At 61.0% G+C, this 26,100-nt stretch overlaps 2 protein-coding genes across 4 annotated transcripts; both read left to right on the top strand.

Annotated features, from left to right (window-relative positions):
- The first annotated feature begins 159 nt into the window (after positions 1-159).
- RHOT2 (ras homolog family member T2) lies at positions 160-15,256 on the top strand. 2 transcript variants are annotated; one of them, XM_069870141.1, is made up of 19 exons: positions 160-238; positions 771-829; positions 1,657-1,738; positions 1,865-1,908; positions 3,803-3,856; positions 4,586-4,638; positions 5,435-5,543; positions 5,999-6,100; positions 6,509-6,607; positions 7,053-7,161; positions 7,441-7,561; positions 8,417-8,501; positions 9,896-10,041; positions 10,129-10,229; positions 10,302-10,432; positions 10,829-10,909; positions 11,119-11,241; positions 11,346-11,548; positions 13,556-15,256. In XM_069870141.1, the coding sequence occupies exons 1-19, from the start codon at positions 202-204 to the stop codon at positions 13,671-13,673; spliced, it is 1,857 nt and encodes a 618-aa protein (XP_069726242.1). In that variant the 5' UTR covers positions 160-201; the 3' UTR covers positions 13,674-15,256. The 2 variants fall into 2 exon arrangements, with proteins under 2 accessions (XP_069726242.1, XP_069726243.1); XM_069870142.1 differs by having other exon boundaries at positions 169-238; positions 776-829.
- Positions 15,257-17,548: 2,292 nt separating this feature from the next.
- RHBDL1 (rhomboid like 1) lies at positions 17,549-24,704 on the top strand. 2 transcript variants are annotated; one of them, XM_069870235.1, is made up of 8 exons: positions 17,549-17,711; positions 21,606-21,737; positions 21,936-22,160; positions 22,646-22,794; positions 22,872-22,984; positions 23,226-23,326; positions 23,918-23,978; positions 24,278-24,704. In XM_069870235.1, exons 1-8 carry the CDS (start codon positions 17,673-17,675, stop codon positions 24,547-24,549), a joined length of 1,092 nt encoding a protein of 363 aa, XP_069726336.1. In that variant the 5' UTR covers positions 17,549-17,672; the 3' UTR covers positions 24,550-24,704. The 2 variants fall into 2 exon arrangements, with proteins under 2 accessions (XP_069726336.1, XP_069726335.1); XM_069870234.1 differs by having other exon boundaries at positions 21,606-21,764.
- The last annotated feature ends 1,396 nt before the right edge of the window (positions 24,705-26,100 follow it).

The raw sequence follows: 26,100 nt of genomic DNA, 5'->3' as shown, positions 1-26,100 counted from the left end.
AAAAAGAAAAACCTGGGTGGTTTTTCTTTTCTTTGGTTAATAAAACATTGAAAGCCAAAGCCTGGACGGGGAGCATGGCGCGTCCTCCGGGCCGCCGGGGGGCGCCCGAATATGGGGGGACCGGAAGTGGGGGAACAGGAGGTAGGAGGGGGACCGGAAGTGGGGGAACGCGGCCACCCCGGGAACGGCGGCGGAACCGCCATGAAGCGCGACGTGCGGATCCTGCTGCTCGGGGAGGGTAGGGCGGCGGGACCGAGCGACAGCTCGGGGCGGGGGGAAGCGAGAGACGGGGACCCCGGGGTCCGGTAGTCCCATGACGGCCCCGGTGCTCGGTAGCCGCAGCCCCCTCACCGCGTCGGCCCCGGTGTCCGCTTGCCGCGTACCCCATGGTAACGGCCCCGGGTTCCGGTTGCCCCGTTCCCCCACCGTGAGGATCCCGGTGTCCGCGTCACCCACCGGGAGGGCTCCGGTGTTCGGTTGCCTTGTCCTCCACCCCGTGACAGCCCCAGTGTTCGGGAGCCGCGTCCCGCACCGCGAAGGCTCCGGTGTCCGACAGCCGCAGCCCCCTCACCGTGAGGGCCCTGGTGTCCGATAGCCACAGTCCGCGGCGCCGTTACCAAACCCCGTTCTTGGCGTGGCCCTTCCCCTGGGCTCCTGCCAGCAGTCCTGGTCTTCCCACCACCTCTATACCGGCTTTCACTGGGCAAGGGCACCGATGTCCTCTTTGGGCTCTGCTGGGCTGGTGGAAACATCTTCCCTTTCTTTCCTAGCCCAGGTGGGGAAGACATCCCTGATCATGGCTCTGGTGGGCGAGGAGTTCCCCGAGGAGGTGAGCAGGGTCGACCCCAAGGCAGCTGGGACTGGGTGCAGCCCCGAGGCCCGTTTGGCTGAGCTAAAGCCTGCGAGGACCGCACTAACGTGGTGCTGCGTCCAGCATCACAGACTCGGGGCGCTCTCTGCCCCGGGCAGGGGTGTAGGAGCCTCCCAGGGTCCCGCTGGAGCTGGGGGTCTCTCTGGCCACCGGCGCAGGCACCTGATGGGCCCAGTCTCGCCCCACGGGGCAGGGCTGTTTGCTTCTCAGCTGTGGCTTCAGCGAGGAGCAGCATCCAGCCTGCCTGCCTGTGCCCCTTGGAGCCTCCAGCTCACTGTCCCATCGCGTGTTGGGTGGGCAAACAAGATCGCTCCAGCTGTGAGGCGATTTCTCCCACTGCCCGTGAGCAGATGGTGCCATCTGCGATGTTTGTGCAGCTCTGGGGCCTTGGGGGAGGATCGGCTCCACGCATCTTCCCATGCTCTCGTGGCAAAGCCTGGTCAATCAGCTTAGCGCTTCCCCAGCTGCCGAGAGGTCAGGCCGGGGAGTTGGGGGAGTGCAGAGGACTTATCTCCTGAGCTGTAGCAAGGGTGACGGCGCAGGCTTGTCTGTGAGCCGGCTGCCCCAGCAGGAGGTGTGTCCCAAGGGAGGGCCCAGGGTCAGGAGGCAGGCAGAGTTTTCACTATGGGGACGATGGTTAAACCATAGTGGGCCCAGAGCAAACCAAGGTCTGGAGCTCATCCCGCCCTGGGCAGCAGCCGTGTGGGGATCTGACGTCCCTTGTCACCCGTTCTCTCAGTTGTGTTTGGCACAGCTGGCTGGAACGGAGTCTGCTGGCCTTGCAGGTTCCGCCTCGTGCCGAGGAGATCACGATCCCAGCAGATGTCACCCCTGAGAAGGTCCCCACACACATAGTGGATTACTCAGGTAGGGCCCCCTCCCTCCCTGCTCTCTGCTGGCCTCGCTTCTCCCCTCCTTTGCCCAGCTGAGGGCAGTGGGGAGGGGTCCCTGTTGCCGAGGGGCAGTTGGTAACAGCTCTTTTCCACCATCAAGAGTCGGAGCAGACAGAGGATGAGCTACAAGAGGAGATCGCGAAGGTGAGCGGGGCTGGAGGGGATCTTGTGGGGCAGGACCCTGTGGTCCGTATCCCTTCAGCCAGCGGGTGACACGTGGCTGCTTGCTCTCCGTGTTGGCTGCCCGGAGCTGCGCAGGCAGTCGGTTATCCATGGATTAATGCTGTCAGTTTGTTAGAGCCTTGTTTAATCCCTCTCTGTCTTGTAAGCTGGTGTGTGTGGCATGTCCTAGCCCTCCAGGATGCCTCCAGAAGGAGAGCAGTGGGGGGCTGCTGAGCAGATGTGCTTTTAGCCTCGGGATGTTCCCAACAGGCTAAGAAGAGGGGAGAAGAATTGCTGAGCTTGGACGAGCCCCCCACCCTGCTCCCTGCATTAGGTCCATGTGGCTGCCTGGTGAAGCAGTGGCACAGAGACTTGTTTTGGGGAAGGGATGAGGGCTCTCTCGTCCCTTAGAGCAGCCATGGAGGAATAATCCTGCTGGCTAGGGTGGGTGCAGCTGCCCTTCCCTGGCCAGGGATTAACCTCGGCGCTGCACAGAGGACCGCTTGATTCCGGGTAATAAAACTGTCTCTTCTCCCTGTATCTTACATGAGCAGAGCTGTTTAATGTCTCCACCTCCGAGGCTGACAGCTGAGGAGATGGGATGGTGGGCACGGGGTCCTGTGCCCTCCACCCAGACAGCGAGAGCATACAGAGGCTTAAAGAGGTTCTAGGAAATCCTGCCTAAACCCATGTGTGTCCTTGGGATTAGCACTAAACTCTCTCCTGAAAGGGCTAGTGATCCCGCTTGTCTGCCCCAAACAAAGGCTCGGTGTCGGTGCTGTCTGCAGAGTTGGGGAGAGGAGGAGGGCAGTAGCCACTGGCCCAGCTCAGGGCACGGCAGAACCATCGTGGAGGCGCAGCGAGGTGCGAGAGCAGGAAACTGGGGTGTCAGGCAGGGAGTCAGATGTGCTTGTGACGTTTCCTGAAGCAGAGGAGTTAGTCTTTGTGCCAAGCAGCCCATTGTAGAGCTCGTGTTGGCAGCGAGTTGTTGCTGTTGGAGGGCTGTGTGTACGTGTGTGCGGTCATGTGCGCTCAGCCGCCGCTGCCGGCTTTCAGAGCAAGTGTGGAATCAGAACCACAGCCTGGTTTGCGTGGGAAAGGCCCCTTAAAGCCCATCCAGTTCCAGCCCCTGCAGAGAGCAGGGACATCTCCCGCTCCATCAGGTTGCTTGGAGCCCCATCCAGCCTGGCACTGAGTTTCCCAGGGATGGGGCATCTGCCTTTCTGGGCAGCCTGCGCCAGTGTTTCATCACCCTCAGTGTAAACAATTTCTTCCTTGGATCTAGGCTGAATCTCCCCTCTTTCAGTTAAAACCATTTTCCTGTGTCCTGTCACTACAGACCCTGCTAAAAAGCCCCTCCCCAGCTTTTCTGTGGGCCCCCTTCAGGTACCAGAGGGCAGCTGTAAGGTCTCCCTGCAGTCTTCTCTTCTCCAGGCTGAACGACCCCAACCATCCCAGCCCTCTGGTCACTTTTTTGTGGCCTCCTCTGGCCTAACTCCAACAGCTCCATGTCCTTCCTATTCTGAGGCCTTCAGAACTGGACACAGGGCTCCAGGTGGGGGTCTCCCCAGGGCGGAGCAGAGGGGCAGAATCCCCTCCCTGGCCCTGCTGGTCCCACTGCTGTGGATGCTGCCCAGGGCACGATTGGCTTTCTGGGAAGGGAGAGCACATCACCAGGTCCTGTCCCACTTTTCACCCAGTAGCACCCTAAGACTTTCTCGACGGGGCTGCTCCCCATCCCTTGCTCGCCCCGGCTGCGGGGATGCCGGGGCAGTGACAGCAGCAGGGCTGTGCCTGGGGCTCACCTACCTGCCTGCTGCTGTGAGGGCACCGCAGGGACCCTCGCTCACCATTCTCTGCTGCTTCTGTCTTGCAGGCCAACGTGGTCTGCGTGGTGTACGACGTCACCAGGGAAGCCACTATTGAGAAGGTGACTGGACTAGCTGTGATCTGGCAGCAGCATCGGAGGGAAAGGGGTTCCCAATGCTTGGTCCTTTTTTGGCTCTCGTGACTTTGTGGTGTTGGGAGTGTTGATACCCCGCAGCCCTACAGGGATTTGGGGATTGAGAGGCAGGCTGGGCACGGCCCAAGCTTGGTCCCACGTTGGCTGTTGTCATACACTCATAGAATCATTGAGATTGGAAAAGACCTCTAAACTTATCCAGTCCAACTCTCAGGCCAACGCCTCCATGCTAACTAAACCATGTCCCCAAGTGCCATGACCCCATGTTGTCTGAACCCCTCCAGGGATGGGGACTCCCCCACTGCCCTGGGCAGCCGCTGCCCAGGCCTGGGAACCGTTTCAGTGAAGGAATATTTCCTAATATCCAGTTTAAAACTCTGCAATTTGAGGCCATTTCTTCTCATCCCATCCCTTGTTACTTGGGGGCAGAGCCCAGCACTCACCTCACTCCAACCTCCTTTTTGGGAGCTGCAGAGAGCGATGAGGTCTCCCCTCAGCCTCCTCTCCTCTACACTAATGTGTCCTCACGTGCTGGGGGCCCACAGGCTTGTCACATCCTTCTGGCATCCAGCATGCTTGGGTCTGCTCTGCCTGCTGGTGCGGAGGATGCCAGCAAGCAGATGGCTGTGGCGCCTGCGCTGGGAGCCACCTCGCCCTCCCCAGGCTGATGGGCCTTTCTCTCTGCTCACCTTTCAGATTCGCACAAAATGGATCCCCATGGTGAACGGTGGAGTTGAAAAGGGCTCCAGGTACCGAGTGTGGTGTGGACTGTGGGTGCAGAATTAGAATCATAGAATAGTTGGGGTTGGAAGGGACCTCAAAGCCCATCCGGTTCCAACCCCCCTGCGATGGGCAGGGACATGTCCCAGGCTGCCCAAGGCCCCGTTCAGCCTGGCCTTGAACACCTCCAGGGATGGGGCAGCCACAGCTTCTCTGGGCAACGTGTGCCAGGGCCTCATCACTCTCATGGTGAAGAAATTCCTCCTTGTGTCTAGTCTAAATCTGCTCCTCTCCAGTTTATAGCCGCTGCCCCTCGTCCTGTCACTAAAAGCCTTTGTATAAAGAATTGAGGGATTCTGGAGGCTGCAGGGACCCCACCACCTTTGAGATTGCTCAGACCAAACCAGCTTTGTGGCTGGACTACTTGTGGGGGCTTTTCTCCCTCGCAGATTCAGCTGAGGCAGAGGGAGAAGAGGGTTCCTCCCCTCCTTGATCTCTTCTTAGCCAGGCAGGGAGAGAAGGCTGCCATGGGAATATGGGGGCACAGAAGCCACAATCTGTGTGGATTGCTTAGGCAGAAGGGTCTCTGCTGGATTAAAGGCTCCTGAACATATTGTTGCTGGGTGAAAACATAAGCAGGATCAGGCAGTCTATTTCTCCAGATGGATGCTCCCAGCCGTGGGAGGCAGGAAAGCTGCTGTGGACCTCGCAAAGGAGGTTGGGGGACCTCCCAGCCTGCTGCCTGGGAACACACAGGCTGGGGCAGCGCTGAAACCAAGAGCAGTGCCCTCACTTGTTCTCTGACATTCCCTTTTTCTTACCCAGGATCCCTATTATTTTAGTGGGAAACAAGTCTGACCTGCAGGTGGGGAGCTCCATGGATGTCATCCTGCCCATCATGAACCAGTTCTCGGAGATTGAGACCTGCGTGGAGGTGAGGGAACTGGAGGCTTTCTGCAAAGCCTCCTTGAGGGGTAGGAGCACTTTCCTGCCCTGAGCCAGGGAGCCTTTGTGCTGGCGGGACCTGCCCTGCTGATGTCGCTCCATGGAAGTAGCCCTGCCTGGGTCTTAAGGCTTGCTATCCTTCGCCTTTCTTGTGAGGAGCAGGTTTCCGTGTTTGCCCACTCCAGGTCTAGCTGGAACTGGTGTTGAAGCTACTTGCAGGCTCTTTGGCTCTTGTGCTGTGGAATGGGTGCAGCAAAGGCATTCCCCACAAATTCCAATCTTCTGCAAGTGTGACTGTGATGTTTCCCTTTTGTTTTCACTAAGGCTAGAGGGACATTCCTCTGTGCTTTGATTGCACAACTCACCTGGCTTGGGGAGCTTGTATCATCCTCTTCCCGCCCCTTCTTCCCGCTCACAGGGTTGTCTCTTTCTTTGAATCCCCAGTGCTCTGCCAAGAACCTCAAGAACATTTCTGAGCTCTTCTACTATGCCCAGAAAGCTGTGCTGCACCCCACCGCCCCGCTCTACGACCCAGAGGAGAAGCAGGTAGGAGGCGCTGCTCACAGGAGGAGTCTGCTTCCCATCACAGTGCTCTGGTCTAGTGCTGTGCTTCTGCCCCTGGGTAGGAGGGGGCAGAGTTTGAGCCAAGGTGACCAAACCAAAGGGAAAGCAGTGCTCCTGGCGGAGCCAACAGAGGGGAAAATGCCCATCTCCCGTGCTCAGCACAGCCAGCTGGCTATCTCCATGCCAGAGGGAGCTGCAAGGGCATGATGAGGGAGAAGCCTTCCCTGTGGGCTTCTAACTCCCAGCTTCAAGGTGGCTGTGGCACTGGCCTAGCTGGACCGTGCTTCCAGTCAGTGCAGGAAGAGAAGCTCTCTGCACGTGGAGTTGCAGGAGGAAGAGCTGGGCTGAAGGTGATACCCTGTTTTTGTCACCATGTTTGGTCTCTTGCAGCTGAAACCTGCGTGTGCACTAGCACTGACCAGAATATTCAACCTCTCGGACCAGGATAACAACCATATCCTCAGTGATGATGAACTCAACTACTTCCAGGTAGGACTGGCTGTGGAGCTGACATATTGTCCCTTGTGGAAAGCCTCTGGGGTCCGCTTTCCTTCCAGTACCAGGCAGAAGGGCTGCCCCTCTCCTGACACAGACACCCTGTTTGCGTCCAACGCTTCTGCTGTTGCACAGCTAAAGCACCACGGGGTGCATCTCTGAGCACGTGGAGATTCACAGCTCTCCCGTTTTCACTAAGTTTGGGCTGAGTTGGCTCTGTGGTTGGAAGAGTGGGAGGCTCTGGACATGGTGAGAGTCATCCTTTATCGAGATGCTGAAGAACAGGTGTTTGGTCAGGGTCTAAGGCGGTGATCCCTGAGCTAGGTGGCTTTTCTCTTCTAGAAACAGTCTCCTTGCCAGGGGAGAGGGATGCTCAGCACAGAGGGTTGTGCTGTCTATGTGCTTTGGTCATGATGACGTTATTTCTCTTGGGAGATAGAAGTCCTGCTTTGGAAACCCACTGGCTCCCCAGGCCCTGGAGGATGTGAAGATGGTTGTGTGGAAGAACACCACAGACGGGGTGCAGGACAATGGCCTGACATTGAATGGTAATGGCATGAGGGCTCCATACCCCTTCCCGGCAAGGGATGGAGGGGCCCATCTTCTTCAGCACATGGGGAGAGTCCCTGTCTGTGGGTTGTGCCTGCTGGCTCTCATTCCAAGCCTAATCAGTCCCTCTTGTCAGAGCAAGCCTGAGCCTGGGGCTACTAGAGTCTCTGTCCCAGCAACCTGTTTTCCCAGGGAAAGTCTTGTCCCTAGGAGTGGATCCCTGAGGCTGGGTGCTCGGCTGGCCCCGCTGTGTCTGAGCTGCCTGATCTCTCCTGCAGGCTTCCTCTTTCTCAACACGCTTTTCATCCAGAGGGGCCGGCACGAGACCACCTGGACCATTCTTCGCCGCTTCGGTTACGATGATGAGCTGGAGCTGACTGATGACTATCTCCACCCACAGTGCGTATATCCTGCCATGGAGTGGGGAGTGCAGGGTGTGACATCCCGTGGTGCGCAGCTCGGCTCTCCAGCGCCCTTGCTGGTTCCTTTCTGCACCCTGGGGTCTGCCACATTCCTCAGTTGGGGCTGAATCCGCACCCTTAGCTTATGGGCAGGTTCCTGCTCTTCATCTTCTCCTGTGGGCAGGAGCTGACATGCAGAGTTAGTGACAAATACAACAGGCCTTGGAGCTGCTGGCTGGGCTGCTGGCTGTGATGTAGGTAGGCAAGGATGTGGGGAATGAAGGCCTGTCCGTGACTTCTCTTGACATCAGCCAGGGGTTTTTGAAGGCTGTTGCGTCCCTGCCTGAGCTGAGGCAGAACAGCTCTGTCAGAAGCAGCAAGTTGTCAGCACAGGCAGCTGATTCTGCAGCTGCCGTCTCTTCTCTGCTTCCCGCCAGCCTGGAGGTGGTGATCTGGCAGTAATGAAAAGGTTTGGCATGTGAGCTGCCTCATCCTTGCCCCAGAGAGCAGCCTGCGTGGGGAGGCGACAGGGCCCATGCTGGTGGAAAGCAGCCCAAGGGTGCTGAAGCCCTGAGGATGAGGCAGAGCGAGGGCTGCAGCATCTCCCTGGCTGCTTGAGCAGCACGGATGTGCCGAGGAGAGGCCACTGTGCATCCTCGGGGCCTTCACCGTGAAGCACGGGGCTGTGCTGGGGAGTAACCATGCCTTGAGATAACCGCTGGCCTTGAGCAGGGAGAGTGTGGGGAGCTGTGTGCTCAGGATGGGAACCGGCTTGGCCAAGTACCTTCTCACGCACCTTCAGTTCAGGGCTTGAGGAGGTACTGGAGCTACTCGCTTGTGTCTCTTCCATCAGGTTCCGCCTGCCGCCCGGCTGCTCCACAGAGCTCAACCACTTGGGCTACCAGTTCCTGCAGCGGATGTTTGAGAAGCACGACAAGGTGGGCAGCGTGCGATGGAGCTGTCTAGGGAGGGAACGCTGTCTGCTTGATGTGTGTTCAGGTGTAGCTCTCTCCTGTCCAGCTCTCTGTTTCAGGGAGCAGCCTTGGCACCAGTGACGGGCTTTCCTCTGCCACAGCGCTCCCGTCACAGCTTCTTGCCAAGGCTTTGGGAGCAGGAGGTGGCCATAGCAACCTGTAGGCAGGCTGATGGCATCTCAAGGGCGTGTGGTTGTGGTCACTACCCTTGACCAAAGGGCAGCCAGGGAAATCTGGGCGTTTGGTGGATGATTCTGAGTTAACTGACTCCCCGGAAAGCTGGGGAGGGGCTCTTGATCAGGGAGTGCAGGGATAGGACGAGGAGGACAGGTATTAAGCTGAAGGAGATTGAGATGAGATCTTGGGAAGAACTGTTTTGCTGTGAGGGTGGGGAGGCCCTGGCCCAGGATGCCCAGAGCAGTGGTGGCTGCCCCATCCCTGGAGGTGTTCAAGGCCAGGTTGGATGGGGCTTGGAGCCCCTGATCCAGTGGGAGGTGTCCCTGCCCGTGGCAGGTGGAACTGGATGGGGTTTAAAGTCTTTTCAAACCCAAACCCTTTATGATGAACATGAAACCGGCGTAGCTCCTCCTAGCTCCTGGCTGCAGCACATGCAGTGGCAGAGAGAGCAGGCACAGCTGCTGGCCTGCAGCCATGGACCAAGCACAAGCATCTGCCCAGCTGTCAGCCCTGCTGGGGCATTGCCAGGCCCAAGGGAGGGAGAGAAAGCAGCTGATTTGTGCCACGCTCTGGCTCTTTGGAGAGCTAGAGAGAAGGGGATGTGTTGGATCTGCTTGGACTAGTTACTGGGGTGTTGATGTGCCCCTGGGGTACAGCAGTGCTGTGGCCACAGGGAATTGCAGCACGGAGTCAGTGCACATCCCTGTGTGCCCAGAGGTGGCAGATGCCATTGGTGTGTGATTAGTTGGTGGCCAGCAGCCTGACAGCCACACACAGACCTTGGTTAGTTGGTTATTTACCCTGCAGTGTGGAAAACCAGGCTGGACCTAGGCAGACTGCCGCGGGATGGCCGGCCCCAGGGAAGCACAGGACTGCAGGGTGAGCGTGGACAAGGCCCTGCACTGCTTCCAGCTGTCATTGCAAAGCAGAATTGGTCTCGTGTAGTGGTAGGAGTCCCTGGGGCACAGATTCTTTGCACGCTCCTGCAGCTCTGGCCTTGCTTGTAATTGATTTCTGCCATTGAAAACATCCCTATGTCATTCCACAGCAGTGAGCAGGGTGACTTCTGTGCCAGGAACCCTCTCTAGATCCCAGCAGTGCTTGCTGTGGCTGCAGGGAGCTGCCGGGGCGTGCAGAACCTGTTTCCCTCCTCAGCTGCCGACTCCCCTTTGCTTTTACAGGACCAGGACGGAGCCCTTTCCCCCAGAGAGCTGCAGAACTTGTTCAGCGTCTTCCCCTGCGTGCCCTGGGGCCCTGAGCTCTACAACACGGTATGCACCACTGATAAGGGCCTGCTATCCCTGCATGGATTCCTCTGCCAGTGGACGTAAGCTCAGTCCCTCTCCCGCGCTGTTAGTGACATTGCTTAGCCCTTGCTGACCCTGTTGGCTCCTGGTGTGCTCTGTCTCTCCAGGCTTGTGGCTTACCTCGACGTGCGGCACTGCCTGGAGTGCCTGGGCTACTTGGGCTACCCCATCCTCTCGGAGCAGGACTCCCAGACGCAAGCTCTCACAGGTGCGGCCATGCCCTCCCCTCCTGTCACGGCTCGGGTCCCTCCTCTCACTCACCCGGCCTCTCTCCTGCCAGTGACCCGGGAGAAGAGGATCGACCTGGAGAAAGGCCAGACCCAGAGAAACGTCTTCCTCTGCAAGGTGCTGGGAGCCAGGGGCGCAGGCAAGTCTGCCTTCCTGCAGGCCTTCCTCGGCAGGAGCCTCGCGGTGAGTGGCTGCTCCCCTCTCCGGCCGTGCTGCGGCAGGGCGTCCCGGCGGAGCAGGAGGTAGAGCCATGAGGCCTTGAGCAGTCTGCTGTGTGGTGGCACCTCCCTGCCCACGGCCAAAGGGCTTCACACCACCCTCTGTGCTGGCGGCGCCCCTTGCTGTGGCTCTTGAAGCCTTTCCTAAGGCAGTGGGCCCACTCCCTCTGTTTGTCCCAAGGCTCTGGAGGGGCTCTGCCTTTCGATGCTGGCTTCCCCTCCTTGTTATGAGCCACATCTCGCGGCAGTTGCCTCTGGCCTTCAGTTAGCTGTTACACCATGAGGGCTCAGGGCAGTGTGATAAGCAATCCCTCCTCCAAGCACTCCCTGCTGTCTGAGACGGTGTTTTCCTTCGTGGCAGGCCCAGAGGGAGAATCCAGGAGTGCCATCTCCCTACACGATCAACACGGTGCAGGTCGGCGGCCAGGAGAAGTACCTTATAGTAAGTCAGGGAGCAAAGGGAATCGCTGCTGTGCCTGGCTTGCAGCAGGGCTGGGCTGCATCTGCTCTTCGTTGCTGCGGTGCCATCCCAGCACCCCTGGACTGGGCTGTGGCTGCGCTCCCACAGGCACGGTCTGTGTGCCGCTGTGAGAAATGGCCAGTCTCCTCGAGACGGTGCTGTGCCACACATCCCTTCCTCTCCTGCCCCAGCTGTACGAGGTCAGCGCCAATACAAAGTTCATGAAGCCGTCGGACGCAGCTTGCGATGTTGCCTGCTTCATCTATGACCTGAGTGACCCCAGGTCCTTCAGTTACTGTGCCAGTATTTATAAGGTACCTGGCAGGGGCCCTGTGGGACTTCAGCCCTGCGTGACAGCCCCACATCTCCCAGGGTTTGGTCACTAACTCTTCACTGGACCTTCTCCCTGTCTCTGCAGCAACACTACATGGACAGCCAGGTACCCTGCGTCTTTGTGGCTTCCAAGATGGACCTACCGGAGGCGAGTCAGCAGCCCGGGCTCTCCCCAGCCGAGTTCTGCTACAAGCACTGCCTCCCGCCGCCTTTCCTCTTCTCCTGCCACAGCCAAGGCCCGCCCAGCACCACCGTCTACACCAAGCTGGCCACCGCCGCCACCTTCCCGTTAGTATCCTTCCCACGGAGGGGGCTCCGACTGGGAGCAGAGAGTGGGGAGGGGGCGATGTCCAAACCCTGCCCACACTGCTTTTGGTTTGGTTTCTCTCTAGCTCTTGGTGTCACCTGGTCATACAAGTAAATAAGACTAAATGGCTACTGCTTGGAGAGGGTGGAGGCTCTGTTCTGCCTCATGTGTCTCTGGCAGATTTATTAGTCGGATCTTGCCACAGGAGTGGTTATTTTTGAAGCCTGAGATACAAAATGCTGAAGGGGGGTCACCAGCCTGGTTTGCCAAGGCCTGAGGAGAGGGCAGCTTAGTGACTGACCTGCTCTGCTCCACACGGGGGCACCCCCACCTTAAGCACTAGAGGCAGTTCTGGAGCCACAGGATAAAAAGATCAAAAGGTGCTGGAGAGCATCCAGAGGAGGGCACGGAGCTGGGGAAGGGTTTGGAGGGGAAGAGTGTGAGGAGTGGCTGAAGTCACTGGGTCTGCTCAGCCTGGAGGGGACTAAGAGGAGACCTCATTATGCTCTGCAGCTTCCTCACACGGGGAGGAGGAGGAGCAGGTGCTGAGCTCTTCTCTCTGGACACAAGGGAATGGCAGGAAGATGCCAGGGGAGGGTTAGGTTGGATGTTAGGAACAGATTCGCCCCCCAGAGGGTGGTGGAGCCTTGGAACAACTCCCAGGGAAGCAGTCACAGTGCCAAAGCTGACAATATTCCAGCAGTGTTTGGCCAAGGCCCTGAGTCCCACGGTGTGAGTGTTGGGGTGTCCTGGGCAGGGACAGGAGCTGGACTCGACGATACCTGGGGGTCCCTTCCATCTTGGGTCACTCTACCATTCTGATGAGGTGGATCAGACTGAAAGAGGTCGGTGAAGTGAGACTTCTGTCCACGCAGCCACCCTTGGGGAAGGACCCACACCTGGAAGGGGCCAGGTGACAGGGCAGGGCGGTGAGGGCAGATCTGGGCAGGAGAACATGTCTGTGTGTGGTGTTGCCCTGCTCAGGGGGCCTGAACGCTGAGGGTCAGCACAATGCCAGGGGCAGAGCCCTCCCAGGGAGAACAAGTGGAAGACGGGATGGGATTACTAGTGAGTGGTTTTCCCTCTAGCTTCTTTTCAATAAACAACTTTATTTTTAGAGCTGACACTTTTTTTTTCCCTCTGCGGTATTAAAATTTAAATATTCTTAATATATCTTAGGGTATGTGGTATAAATAAATAACGGTGTAATGGAGGGGCAGGGATTGGCTGTTCTCCCCTGATTTAGTGGAGAATGAATAATGGATATGGCTTTCCTCCTCAGAGAGGAGCACGTTGATGCAGGGCAGCACGTGTTTGGGAAGGGAATGTGTACGCTCAGGCAGGACTGGGTCCCTTCCCTCACTGCCCTTAGGTCAGTGTTCATGGCTGTGCCAGCGGCTCTGTCTGCATCCGCTTCTGGGTCGTGGTACGCTCGGAGTTGTAAAAGCAGCCTGACCTAGAAAGGCAGATCCATACCTCCTTGCTCATACTAATTATTTAGGTGTTGGTGTGCTATTTCCAGGCCACAGGAGTGTAAAGCCACTGCCAGGGTGAGGAGCCACTGTTTGGCTTGATGGTAATGCTGGGTAGTGGCTGCTCTGGCTCATGGGGACGGCGAGTTTCTGGCTGTTCTCTCTGCGTCCTCCAGGCTGGAGCAGGGCTAGGGAGCCTCTGGCTGTTCTCTCTGCGTGCCCCAGGCTGGAGCAGGGCTAGGGAGCCTCTGGCTGTTCTCTCTGCGTGCCCCAGGCTGGAGCAGGGCTAGGGAGCCTCTGGCTGTTCTCTCTGCGTGCCCCAGGCTGGAGCAGGGCTAGGGAGCCTCTGGCTGCTCTCTCTGTGTCCCCCAGGCTGGAGCAGAACCCAGGTTGCCCTCCATTCCCCCCCAGCCTCCCTGCTTGGGGTGGAAGCGCTCCAGGCTGCTGGAGCACAGGGTGCTTGTACAATCATCTCTGTGCACCTCGCTCACTGAACTCTTCTCTCTTTTCTTGTAGCCACTTGAACGCCGTGGAGCTGGGAGCCGCGTCCTTCTGGCTCCGGGTGGCTCTAGGGGCCACGGTGACTGCTCTGGTAGGGTTCACGCTGTACCGCGTGCTGGCCAAGAATAAATGAGCGTCGCTTTCTACTCCATCCTCCCCACGGCACCAGCCTCCCCCTCCCGAAGGACACTACGCTGAGGGGCCCTGCCTCATGCTGGTCCCGGCTGGGAGAAATCCTCCTTTCCCCCCAGCCTGGACTGCAGGACCAGTGAAACCGGACTTCCCAGCACCAGCAGGACAGATCCCCCGGCACCAGGCAGCCTTGGTGGCCTCCTTGCCCGTGTGGCTCCTGCGCAGCCAGGGCCCAGCAGCTCTGCCACCAGCAGTGGGAGGATCTCGCCCCCATCTTTTATGCTGTTAAGGTTTTTTTTAATGTTTGTTTTTAAGCTCAAACATGAGTGATTCAGAATCTGTTGGGCCAGGCACCTCCCTTCCCCAGAGAGCTGTGCTGGTGCCCTCAATTCTAGGGGGCAACATTCCCAGAGCTTCCAGCATCAGAAGAGCTGTCAAATGAGCTCGTATTTTCAGCCCCATGGGACATCTCGGGCCCCAGTGCCTGTTCCCTCTGCCAGCACTAGGACCAGCAGCCATGGAGGCTCAGACACATCCGTCAAGTCCTGTTTTGGGGTCACTCTGGGACCCTCCTGCTGGGATGCTCCAACTGCAGCTCCCCAGTGCTGGGCTGCGAGGTGAGGGGTTGATAACCCGGGACCTGTCCCAGGCTCCTTTTCTCTCTTATTTCTGCACAAAACCACTTGGAGTCCTGCAAGCATGCCAGGATCTCGGCCCATCTGCCCTCCTCCTCTTCCTGCTGTGTGTCGTGGCCACCAGTGTTCACAGAGGCTTGGGAGCCCCGGCGAGCTGGGGAGGGCTGCCAGGTCCCAGGGTGCCCTTCTTCCCTGGCAGTGCCATCGCTGAGCTGGTGCCACGCTGTGCCATACGGCCCTTGTCCCACTGTCCCCTCTGCAGGGTCCTGGCTGTACTGAACCTGCCCCAGAGTGCAAGGCTCCGGGCATTGCATCTCCTGGTATAACTGGAAGCTCTTTCCTCCCCTGCCTGGACCCGAGCTGGCTTCAGCTGCCAGGCTGAAGTTGCAGCCCGCTGCAGATCCGGGGCTGGAGTCCCACAATGTCCCTGTCTGCGAGTCCCGGAGAGTGAGGCCAGGCTCTGCTGGCCCCCGAGCTCGGCTCACACCCGTCCCTGGGCTCCCATCCTGCCAGAGGGAGCTCAGCTCCGCTCCTGGCTCACTGACGCCAGCTGTTAGAATTCTGAGTACACTCAGGGTAGGTTTCTCTGCAGGCAGCTAGGGAGGTGGCACCGAGCTGTAGCCGAGCTGTTTCTCTGTACATTCCGTGTCTGTAAACTTGTCGTGGCCTGGAGCTGGGGAGGAGGGGATTGAGAAGTTGCTGGGCAGCAGCTGGCATCACTTTTTCGGCCCAGCGCTCTCTGCCTGTGCTGGAGCTGCTCTGCCAGCCAGGCCCCCGCTGCCAGCGCTGCCAGGGCTGTGTCCCGCGGGTTCGTGTATCCCTTCTCCAGGCTGAGCCCAGCGCCACGTGCTAGTTTGCTGACCCCGCTCCCAGCACCGGTCCATGCCTGGCAAAGCCATTCTGTTTTACGACGTTTGTTCTCTACAGCACAATAAATTTTTACACACCTTCCAGTTGCACCCCATGGCTTCTGTCTCTCGGGAGCAGGAATCCTCGCCGCTGCCAGCACTGCGTGAAGCCCGGGACCTCCTTGTGGTGAGAGCAGAGAGACCGCAGGGGCCTGGGCTGCCTGCCCTGTTTGGGCGCAGGTAGGGGGATTTAGGGCTGGCCCAGGACTCCTGGGCACCTGGGGGCACGGGCGCCACCGCAACAAGTGCTGGGCAGTGGGGAGGGATGGCAAAGGAGGTGATGGGTCCCTGTGTCACTGGCATGATCCCGTGGGCGCTGTGGAGCAGTTTGGCTGCTCCGGGGGCTGTGCCTGCATGTGCTTGGTCCCGCACTGACTATGGGGCTCACAATTCCTTGGAGCTCTGGGGGCTGTGCCACCCGCCACCCACCCTGTGGCACCCATTTCCCTGTGGCAGCTTTGCCCTCGGCTGTTTCTGTCTCTGCAGGCTCAGCCACGGGCACCAGCAATACAGTGAAAAAGGCTTTTTTTGGGTCCTGCTGTGGTTTTGCCAGGCTCCTCCGAGGCTGGATGTGACTGGAACCGCTGCCCCACGTGCGAGGGGGATCCCTTGGGGCTTGGTGGGGATGCAGCCCTGCCAGGCTGGGGGTGGTGGAGGAGACGCTTCCCACCACAGCAAAGTGGTACCCAGGTGGGGATGGGGAGGGAGCGCAGCCGGAGGGGGTGACGCCAAGGTGGCCAGCACACGCAGTGCTCGCTGGTGATCCAAACCAGGCTGGGCCCCATGGGAGCAACAGGCCCATGTGCCAGGGTGTGTATTAATAGTGCCGGTGTGCCAGAGCGGCACAAGGCAGGGGATGCACATGGCAGGGCTGAGGAGCTCACCCCTGGCTGGATGCAATTCCTGAGGAAGGAGCCCAGATATCGGGCATCTCTGCCTGTCCTGTGCCAGCTGGCATTGCCCCCCGGCAGGGACAGCCCCATGGCACGCAGGGCTGTGGAGTCCTGGTGCTGGCCGCGAGGCTGGGCTGTGGCGTGTGGGAGCAGGGATGGTGCCAGGGCTGAAGGCACCAGATGCCCTGTGCCAGGGGGCAGCCACGGGTGACCCTCCCCAAACCGCACTGGCTTCTGGGTACCCACACTGGGACGCAGGTACCCATACTGGGAAGCAGGTACCAGTGCTGGGATGCAGGGACTGTACTAGGATGCTGGTACCGGCATCCTAGGATCCATACTGTGATGCTGCTAGCCACACTGGGATGCTGGTACTGACATCCTGGTACCCATACTGGGATGCAGGTACCATACCAAGATGCGGGTAACATACCAGGATACAGGTTCCTGTAGCCGGATGCCGATGCTGTACCAGGCTGTGGGTACCAGTCCTGGGGGGTAGGTATGGTAACGATACAGGTACCTGTACTGGAAGGCGTGTACCCATACTGGGATGCAGGTGCTGCAAACAGAATATGGATTCTGGTAGCAGCATGCAGATTCTGTACTGGGATGTGATACCAGTACTGGGATGCAAGTCCTGCTGGCATGTGGGTACAAGTACTGGGATGCAGGGACCATACTGGGATGCAGGGACCGTACTGGGATGCAGGGACCATACTGGGATGCAGGGACCATACCAGGATGTAGGGACCATACCAGGATGCAGGTCCCCATACTGGGTTGTGGGTACCAGTACTGGGATGCAGGGACTGTACTGGGATGCACCTCCCCATACTGGGATGCACGTCCCCAAACCGGGATGCAGGTACCAGTGCTGGGATGCAGGGACTGTACTGGGATGCACCTCCCCATACTGGGATGCACGTCCCCAAACCGGGATGCGGGTACCAGTGCTGGGATGCAGGTCCCTATACCAGGATGTGGGTGCTGTATCGGGATATAGGTACCGTACCGGGATGCCAGTCCCCATAGCGGGATGCCAGTCCCTATATTGGGATGCAGATCCCCACACTGGGATGTGGTCCCCACCGGGATGCAGCCACCCCACCAGGATGCAGCCCCCTCACTGGGATGCAGCCCCCCCAGCGGGATGCGGTCCCCACACCGGGATGTGGACCCCCCCACTGGCATGCTGCCCCCACACCTGGATGCGGTCCCCACAGAGGGATGTGGATCCCCCCAGCGGGACGCGGTCCCCGCGGGGCGCGGGGCGGCGGTGCCGGTGCGGGCTGCGGGCGGCCCCGGGGCGGGGCGGCCCCGGTTCCCGGCGCGGGGGGGGCTGCAGCGGGCGGCGCTGCGGCGGGGGCGGCCCCGCTCGGCCCGGCTCGGCTCCGCTCCCTCCCCCGCAGCCGCCGCCGCCGCTCGCCGCCGTCGCCGGGCCCGCAGCAACGCGGGGCTGGCCGGGAGAGCCGCCCCCGCCGCCCCCGCCGCCCGCGCCGCCCCCCGGCCCGCATCGCCGGCCCCGGGCGCGGGGGAGCGGCGGAGCCCGCCCGCAGGGTGCATGGACAGGAGCTCCCTGCTCCAGCTCATCCAGGAGCAGGTGAGAGCGGGGCGGGGGCACCGGGCGGCGGTACCGGGGGGTGGGCATCCCTAACGGAGCGTGAGCATCACTACCGGGCGTCGTTACCGGGGAGTGAGCGTCCCTGCCAGGGCATGAGCATCACTACCGAGCATCGCTACCGGGCACCAGGCATCACTCCCCAGGGTGGGCATCACTACCAGACATCCCCACCGGGCACCGGGCATCACTGCTCGGGGTTGGGCGTCGCTGCCCGGCATCGCCATGGGGACCAGGAGTCACTGCCGGGCACGGGGCATCCCCACCGGACAACCCCACCGGGCACCGGGCGTCGCCACCGGGGACCAGGCGTCCCCACCGGGCGTCCCCGCGGGCAGGGGGGATGCTGGGTGCAGCAGGCAGTGCTGCCCGCGGGTCGGGCAGAGGGCATCGCCGCTTGCCCAGGGTGGCTACTGCGCCCCCCGGTCCCCGCTGAGCATCCCCTGTGCCCCCCATCCCCGCCCCGCAGGACCCCGGTCCCCCCTGCACTGCTGAGGCCGCGCAGCTCAGCTCACTTGTGGCCCCAGCACCACACACGCCACCTGCCGCGGGTTGGATCCTGCTGCGTGCACCATCAAGGACGAAGGGTGCTGAGCAGCCGAGCCCGAGCTTGGCGGTGGTGCTGAGCCCCAGAGCTGGGTGCAGGATGGGGTCCCGGCTGCAGGGCTGCTGGGGGTTCAGCCGGGAGGTGGATTGCACCCATCCCCGTGACCTGATTGCAGGGTGAGGCCATCCAGCATTAAGGCTGCGTGGTGCTTGGCTCGGCAGGATGAGGCCCCACGCGTTCCCACCCGCTGCGCCCCGTCCCTGCCCAGAGCTCAGCCCCAAGCAGCTACCCTCGCGCTCGGCAGCCTCGTCTCCCCATCCCCACGCAGCAGCTCTGCCCCGGGGATGGCGAGGGAATTGGTTGGGGGTCAGGAACATTAATAGTGTCCCCAAACCCTGCTCCCCGCTGGCTCCGTGACCTTGGCCAAGTCCCCACCCCACAGCTGCGATGCCGTCCCTGGTGTCCCCCCACCGTGGGTGCTCCACGCACCTTCGGGGATGAGCAGCATCTTTCCTGGGCGAACACTGGACTTGTTGGGGGCCAGAAGAGCCGGGGAGCTGGGATCAGGTCCCCCCGGGGGGTTGTAGGGAGCCAGTGGGGTTGGGATGGGAGCAGATGCACCCCAAAAGCAGAGAGGAGCTGCTGGGGGGCTCTCTGGGGCCAGCGAGCTTGGCGTGCTCCAGCGCGTGGGGACAGCACGTGCCAGGGGACAGCGTGGCACACACGTGGTGCCTGTGGGGCGGCATGTGTGGGCAACAGGGGGCTCTGGGGCAGGTGCTGCTGCACCCCAAGAGCTGGAGCTGCTCCTGAGGGCTGGCGGCTGCTGCGAGGACACAAGCGATGCCTGCACCCTGCACCCCATATCCTGCATCCCACCCCATGTCCTGCATCCTGCACCTCGCATTCTGCATTCCATCCTGCGTCTGCACCCAGCATCCTGCACCCCACACCCTGCATCCTGTATCCTACACACCACATCCTGCATCCTGCACCCCGCATCCTGCACCCTGCTCTGACTGGCTCTCAGGGTGGCTCTGGGATGGGTCCTGCTGCACCCCAAGAGCTGAGGCTGATCCCAGGGACAGGCGACAGGTGCAAGGGTGCAAGCATTCCTTGCACGCTGCATCCTGCACCCCAAACCCTGCATCCTGCAGCCCCTCATCCTGCATCCTTCACCTGCGCCCTGCACCTTGCCTCCTCCATCCTTCACCCCACACCTTGCCCTGTGCCCACCTCGGGCAGGGCCTCCAAGCAGCCAGACGTGCCTTGGAGTGCACCCTGAGCAAGTTTGCAGGTGACACTGAGCTGGGTGGAAGCATGGCTCTTCCGGAGGGTCAGGAGGCTCCAAAGGGATCTGAACAGGCTGGACCGCTGGGCTGAGACCAATGGCTGGAGGTTTAACAAGGCCAAATACCGGGTCCTGCACTTGGGGCACAACAACCCTGTGCAGCTCCAGACTAGGAGAAGTCTGGCTGGAAAGCTGCCTGGAGGAGAAGGACCTGGGGGTGTTGGTTGACAGCGACTGAACATGAGCCAGCAGTGGCCCAGGTGGCCAAGAAGGCCAATGGCATCTTGGCTTGGATCAGAAACGATGTGGCCAACAGGTCCAGGGAGGTTCTTCTCCCTCTGGACTTGGCACTGGTGAGACTGCTCCTCGAATCCTGTGTTTAGTTCTGGGCCCCTCAGCACAAGAAGGATGTTGAGGCTCTGGAGCGAGTCCAGAGAAGAGCAACAAAGCTGGTGAAGAGGCTGGAGAACAGGCCTTATGAGGAACGGCTGAGAGAGCTGGGGGTGTTTAGCCTGGAGAAGAGGAGGCTGAGGGGAGACCTCATTGCTCTCTGTAACTACCTGAAAGGAGGTTGTGGAGAGGAGAGAGCTGGCCTCTTCTCCCAGGTGACAGGGGACAGGACAAGAGGGAATGGCCTCAAGCTCCTCCAGGGGAGTTTCAGGCTGAACATCAGAAAAAAAATTTTCACAGACAGGGTTATTGGGCACTGGCAGAGGCTGCCCAGGGAGGGGGTTGAGTCACCTTCCCTGGAGGGATTTAAGGGATGGGTGGATGAGGTGCTGAGGGACATGGTTTAGTGATTGATAGGAATGGTTGGACTCGATGATCCAGCGGGTCCTTTCCAATCTAGTGATTCCATGATTCTGTGATTCTGTGGGACAGGAGCGTGGGGCTGGGGTACGATCCCACATGCCCCAATGCTCTCTCCCTGCCCATCCCACGAGGATGAGTTTCTCCTCCCTTATTTCATTCCCTGATTAAGAAAAGCACAAACCCCGTGCTATTTGCTGGGTGGCTCCGTGGGGCTCAAGCTGCGCTCTGGCCATCGATGCCCACTCCTCATCTCCATCCTCCCTGTGCCACCCCAAACTCTGTGTCTCTGCCCTGGGTGCCCCATGGTGCCGGGTGTCTGGCCGGCACTGCATGCCGCGGGGCAGGTGCCCTGGTAGAGGTTGCCCAACACGGTGGAGGGAGGAGGAGGAGGAGGCTGGTGCCAGGGCTGCGCGTGTGTTTAGCTTCGTGACTTCCTGGCTGGCAGGCAAGAAACAACAGAGTGGGAGAGTGTTGGCTGCGCTGCGGGGAGAGGGGATGCTGGCACGGGGCACCCACATGGAGTGGGTACGGGGGGGCCGTGGGTTGTAGCCTCCTGCGCAAGGTGTTGGGAAGCAGCACAACTGAACTGTCCCTGTCCACCACTGAACCAGATACCCAAGTACCTCATCTGCCCATCTGTTAAACCCCTCCAGGGCTGGGGACTCCACCACCTACCTGGGCAGCCTCTGCCAGGGCCTGAGAACCCTTTCCATGAAGGAATCTTTCCTAATATTCAATTTAAACCTTCCCTGGCACAACTTGAGGCCATTCCCTCTCATCCCATCGCTTGTCACTTGGGAGCGGAGCCCAGCACCCACCTCACTCATTGGGAGCTGCAGAGAGCGATGGGGTCTCCCCTCAGGCTCCTCCAGCCCCAGGGCCCTCAGCCGCTCCCACAACCCCTGTCGTCCAGATCCTTCCCCAGCTCTGTTCCCTTCTCTGGACGTGCTCTAGCCCCTCAAGGTCTTTCTTGGAGTGAGGGGCCCAAAACTGAACCAGGATTCGAGGTTTGGCCTCCCCAGTGCCGAGTGCAGGGGACGATCCCTGCCCTGCTCCTGCTGGCCACCCCAGGGCTGATCCAAGCCAGAATGCTGGTGGCCTTCTCGCCCACCTGTGCACACAACGATGCCACCAGGCTTGAGGCCAGGGTGAGGGACACCTAAAGGTCTCCCTGAGCTGAGCAGGGAGCCCCAGCCCCTCGGTGATGCCTCATACTGTGTTCTCACAGCTCGACCCCGAGAACACCGGCTTCATTGGGGTGGAGACATTCGCCAGTCTCGTGCACAGCCATGAGCTGCCCCTGGACCCCGCCAAGCTGGACATGCTGGTGGCCCTGGCGCAGGGCAACGACGAGGGGCAGGTCTGCTATCAGGAGCTGGTAGACCTGGTCAGTGCTGGGGGGACGCGGGTGAGCGGCTGGGAGGGGGGCAGGCACCGGTGGTCCTCAGGGGCTGATGGCTTGGGTGGGATGGTGGATGATGGCCACCCATGAGGTGGCCACAAGCCTACCAGCCCGAGCTCCCCCTGGGGCTCCTGTGGGCACGGCCTCTCTCCGCAGATCAGCAGCAAGCGCTCGAGCAGCTTCAAGCGTGCCATCGCCAACGGGCAGCGAGCCCTGCCCCGCGACGTGCTGCTGGATGAGACCGGCCTGGGCTTCTACAAGCGCTTTGTCCGCTACGTGGCCTACGAGATCCTGCCCTGCGAGATGGACCGGCGCTGGTACTTCTACCAGCACCGCACGTGTCCACCCCCGGTCTTCATGGCAGCCGTCACCCTCACTCAGGTACGGGGCACAACTGGTGCCCAGGCTGGTCCTGGCTGAACAGTCCTGGTGCCCTTGAGGGGCTTAGGCTCTGGTTGGGATGTCCTGGGGCTCAGATCTGGGGTGAAGGGATGGGTGTCACCAGCTGCAATGTGTCAGTGGCCATGGAGGACCTAGACCAAGGGCAGAGGGAGTGGGTGACACCAGTTGTGATGCCCCAATGGCCATGGAGGACTCAGATCTGGGACAGAGAGGGTGGGTGACACAAGCTGTGATGCCCAAGTGCCCATGGTGGGCCTCCAGTCTGGGGCAGAGAGGGTGAGTGGCACCAGTTGTGACATCCCTGTGCCCATGGACCCAGACCAAGGGCAAAGGGGATAGGTGACACCAGTTGTGGTGCCCCACTCCCCTTGGAGGACTCAGTTGATGGTGGCCGTGAGGTGGGACTTGGATGGGACAGGGGGTCTTGGCAGTGCCAGGGGTGACAGCTGTGGGGTTTGGTGCAGATCATCGTGTTCCTCTGCTACGGGGCCCGCCTGAACAAGTGGGTGCTGCAGACCTACCACCCCGAGTACATGAAGAGCCCCTTGATCTACCACCCTGGGCACCGGGCACGCGCCTGGCGCTTCCTCACCTACATGTTCATGCACGTGGGGTAGGTCCCTGCTGGAAGGGGGGCACGGGGGGCCGTGCGGGCTGAGCCACCACATGTCCCCTCCTGTGCCCACATAGGCTGGAGCAGCTGGGGTTCAACGCCCTCCTGCAGCTGATGATCGGGGTGCCCTTGGAGATGGTGCACGGCATCCTGCGCATCAGCTTCCTCTACCTGGCCGGCGTCCTGGCAGGTGGGTTTTGTCCCTATGGGTCCACATCACCCACCCTGGGGAGGACACAGGGAGATGCACCCCAGCTTCGATGGGGACGCAGGGCTCCACTCACCACCCGCTCTTGGCTGCCACCTCCTGCCCTGCCACCATCATGCGCCCCAGGGGGGTGGGGGGTAACGCAGCCCGGAATTAATTAATGAGGGCTGGAATTAATTAATGTGAGGCGAGACCCCACGCTGAGCCCTGCCTGTGCCCACAGGCTCCCTCACTGTCTCCATCACGGACATGAGGGCCCCCCTGGTCGGGGGCTCGGGGGGCGTCTACGCACTCTGCTCGGCCCATCTTGCCAACGTCGTCATGGTCAGCGTGGGCGGGAGGGGCAGGGGGGGTGGCTCAGTGGGACATTGGGGGGTGCCATGGGGTGACATCGGGGGTGGGCAGCACGGTGGGACATCGGGGGCATGTGGGGAGGTGGGCAGCATGATGGGGCATCGGGGGATGCCATGGGGTGACATTGAGGGTGGGCAGCGTGGTGAGACATCGGAGGGTGCCATGGGGTGACATCAGGGGTGGGCAGCACGGTGGGACATGGGGGTGGCATTGAGGCAGGCAGCATGGTGAGACATCGAGGGATGTCACTGGGTGGCACTGAGGGTGAAGCAGCATGGTGGGACACTGGGGGCGTGTGGGGAGGTGGGCAGCATGATGGGACATCAAGGGACGCCGTGGGGTGGGGAGCACGGTGGGACACTGGCTAATGCTGTGGGGTGCTGGGACATCGGAGGGTGACAGTAGGGATGGGCAGCATCTGGGAAGGGAGTCTCAAGGAGGGGGGACCTTGGGAGCTCCATGGGGACAGGGATGCGCTGAGGCCAGGTGATGGAGCACAGGCAGCGCCGGTGCCTCCATCGCTGGTGCCAGCCCTTCGTCCGTCCGTCTGTCCGCCGACAGAACTGGGCTGGGATGCGCTGCCCCTACAAGCTGCTGCGGATGGTGCTGGCGCTGGTGTGCAGTGAGTACGGGGGTGTGGGTTAAGCTCAAAGAGGGGAGATTGAGATGAGATCTTGGGAAGAAATGTTTTGCTGTGAGGGTGGGGAGGCCCTGGCTCAGGCTGCCCAGAGCAGTGGTGGCTGCCCCATCCCTGGAGGGGTTCAAGGCCAGGTTGGATGGGGCTTGAAGCCCCTGATCCAGTGGGAGGTGTCCCTGGCAGGGAGTGGGACTGGATGGGCTTTGAGGTCCCTTCCAACCCAACCTATTCCATGACCCCATGTTGGGGGCTCTGGGGTGTTGACCCCCCTCCCTCTCTTCCAGTGAGCTCCGAAGTGGGTCGCGCTGTCTGGCTGCGCTTCTCGCCGCCGCTGCCGGCCTCGGGCCCCCAGCCCAGCTTCATGGCACACTTGGCAGGGGCCATTGTGGGCATCAGCATGGGGCTGACCATCCTGCGCAGCTACGAGGAGAGCCTGCAGGACCAGTGCGGCTGGTGGGTCCTTCTCCTCTCCTACGGCACCTTCCTCCTCTTCGCTGTCTTCTGGAACATCTTCGCCTACGACCTGCTAGGGGCACAGATCCCTCCCCCCCCGTAACCCACCACCCTCTCCCGCCCCTTTGGGTTTGGGTTGCTGGTTGAGCCCCAGATGAGATGGGGGAGGGGGGTCCCTGCGCGTGACATGGGGACAGGCCACCCCCCTGCTGCCTACCCCCTCGGTGCTAGAGAGCGCGCGGCCCCCCATGGGCTGCACCCCCCATGGGCTCCATCCCTCCTCCTTCATGGGTTCCACCTGCCCCATGGGCTCCATCCCCCAGCCGCTGGGCTCCATCCACCCCCCATGGGTTCCATCACCTCAATGGGTTCCATCACATCTCCACGCGTTCCATCACCTCCCATGGGTTCCACCTCCCACCACCATGGGTTCCATCACCTCTCCATGGGTTCCACCTCCCACCACCATGGGTTTCAGCTGCCTCATGGGTTTCAGCTGCCCCCCCGCAAGTGTTCCCCTGCTCCCCCATGGGCTCCATCTCCCCCAGTGTACCCCAGACCCCACCCCCCCAGATTTCAGACTCCTCCATGGATGCCATCTTCACCCACTGCAAGGGTTCCACACTCCCTCCATGATGGGCTCCAGCTCCTCCCGAAGTACCCCAGCTCCCCTCCTGCTGGGCTCCATCTCCCTCTCCAATGGGCATCAGCCCCCACCATGGGCTCCATCTTCTCCCCCATGTCCTCCATCGCCCCATGGCCTCCATCCCCCCCATGGCCTCCACCTCTCCATGGGTTTCATCTGCCCTCTATGGCCTCCATCCCCCCATGGCCTCCACCCCCCATGGCCTCCACCTCTCCATGGGTTCCATCTCCATCCCCCCACAGCCTATACCCCCCTTCCGCCCCCCCGTGCCCCCCGCACTGCTTCAGCCCCCCCAGCATTGCTGCCCCCCAAAGGAGCCGAGCAGGGGGACAACCCCCTCCTTTGCCCCTGTCCCCCCCTTTCGAGGTGGGGCCCTCGCTGCCCTCCCTCCCCCTGTTTCAGACGAAGGGCTGGTGCCAAACCTGGAGCGATTTATTTTTCTACGACAAAAATAAATATAAAGGGAGAGAGAAGCGATTATTATGGGATGGATCAAGAGAGCAGGAAGGCGAAGCGGCTGAGACTGGCACAACTCGTTTCAGCAGTGCCCCCCCCCCCCCAATTCCCGTGTCCAATGCTCCCCCTGCTTCGCTGCCAGCCGCCCTCCCCACAGCGGGGGGGCTCGCCCCGGGATGGGGAATGGGGGCCCCCCCCCCGACACCCCTTCCCTCCTCGACCTTTTTAAGTATAAATAAATATTTTGCACACTGCCGGGGGCTGCGTCTCTCTGGGGGGGTGGACTCTGGGGTGCCGGATTCTGGGGTGCCCCCCCCTTCATCCCTGCTGATTCAATGGGGGCTGGGGATATGGGATGGGCAAGGAAGCGCCCCCTGCCCCCTCTTCCCACCCAGCCCCACCCCCATGTGCCCCCAGACCCCACTCACCCCACAGCCCCTATAGCCCCCCCCGTACCCCACTCCTCCATCCACTTCATCCTCTCCACACCCCCTGCTCCCTGTACCCCCTCCTGTGTGACCCCCTGCACCCCCACCTCCCCATCCACCCCAC

The sequence above is a fragment of the Phaenicophaeus curvirostris genome, chromosome 16, assembly GCF_032191515.1.
Source record: "Phaenicophaeus curvirostris isolate KB17595 chromosome 16, BPBGC_Pcur_1.0, whole genome shotgun sequence".
In the NCBI taxonomy this organism is placed as follows: Eukaryota; Metazoa; Chordata; class Aves; order Cuculiformes; family Cuculidae; genus Phaenicophaeus; species Phaenicophaeus curvirostris.
Note: the sequence above shows the minus strand (reverse complement) of the source record. Positions and strands in the feature narration are given on the sequence as shown.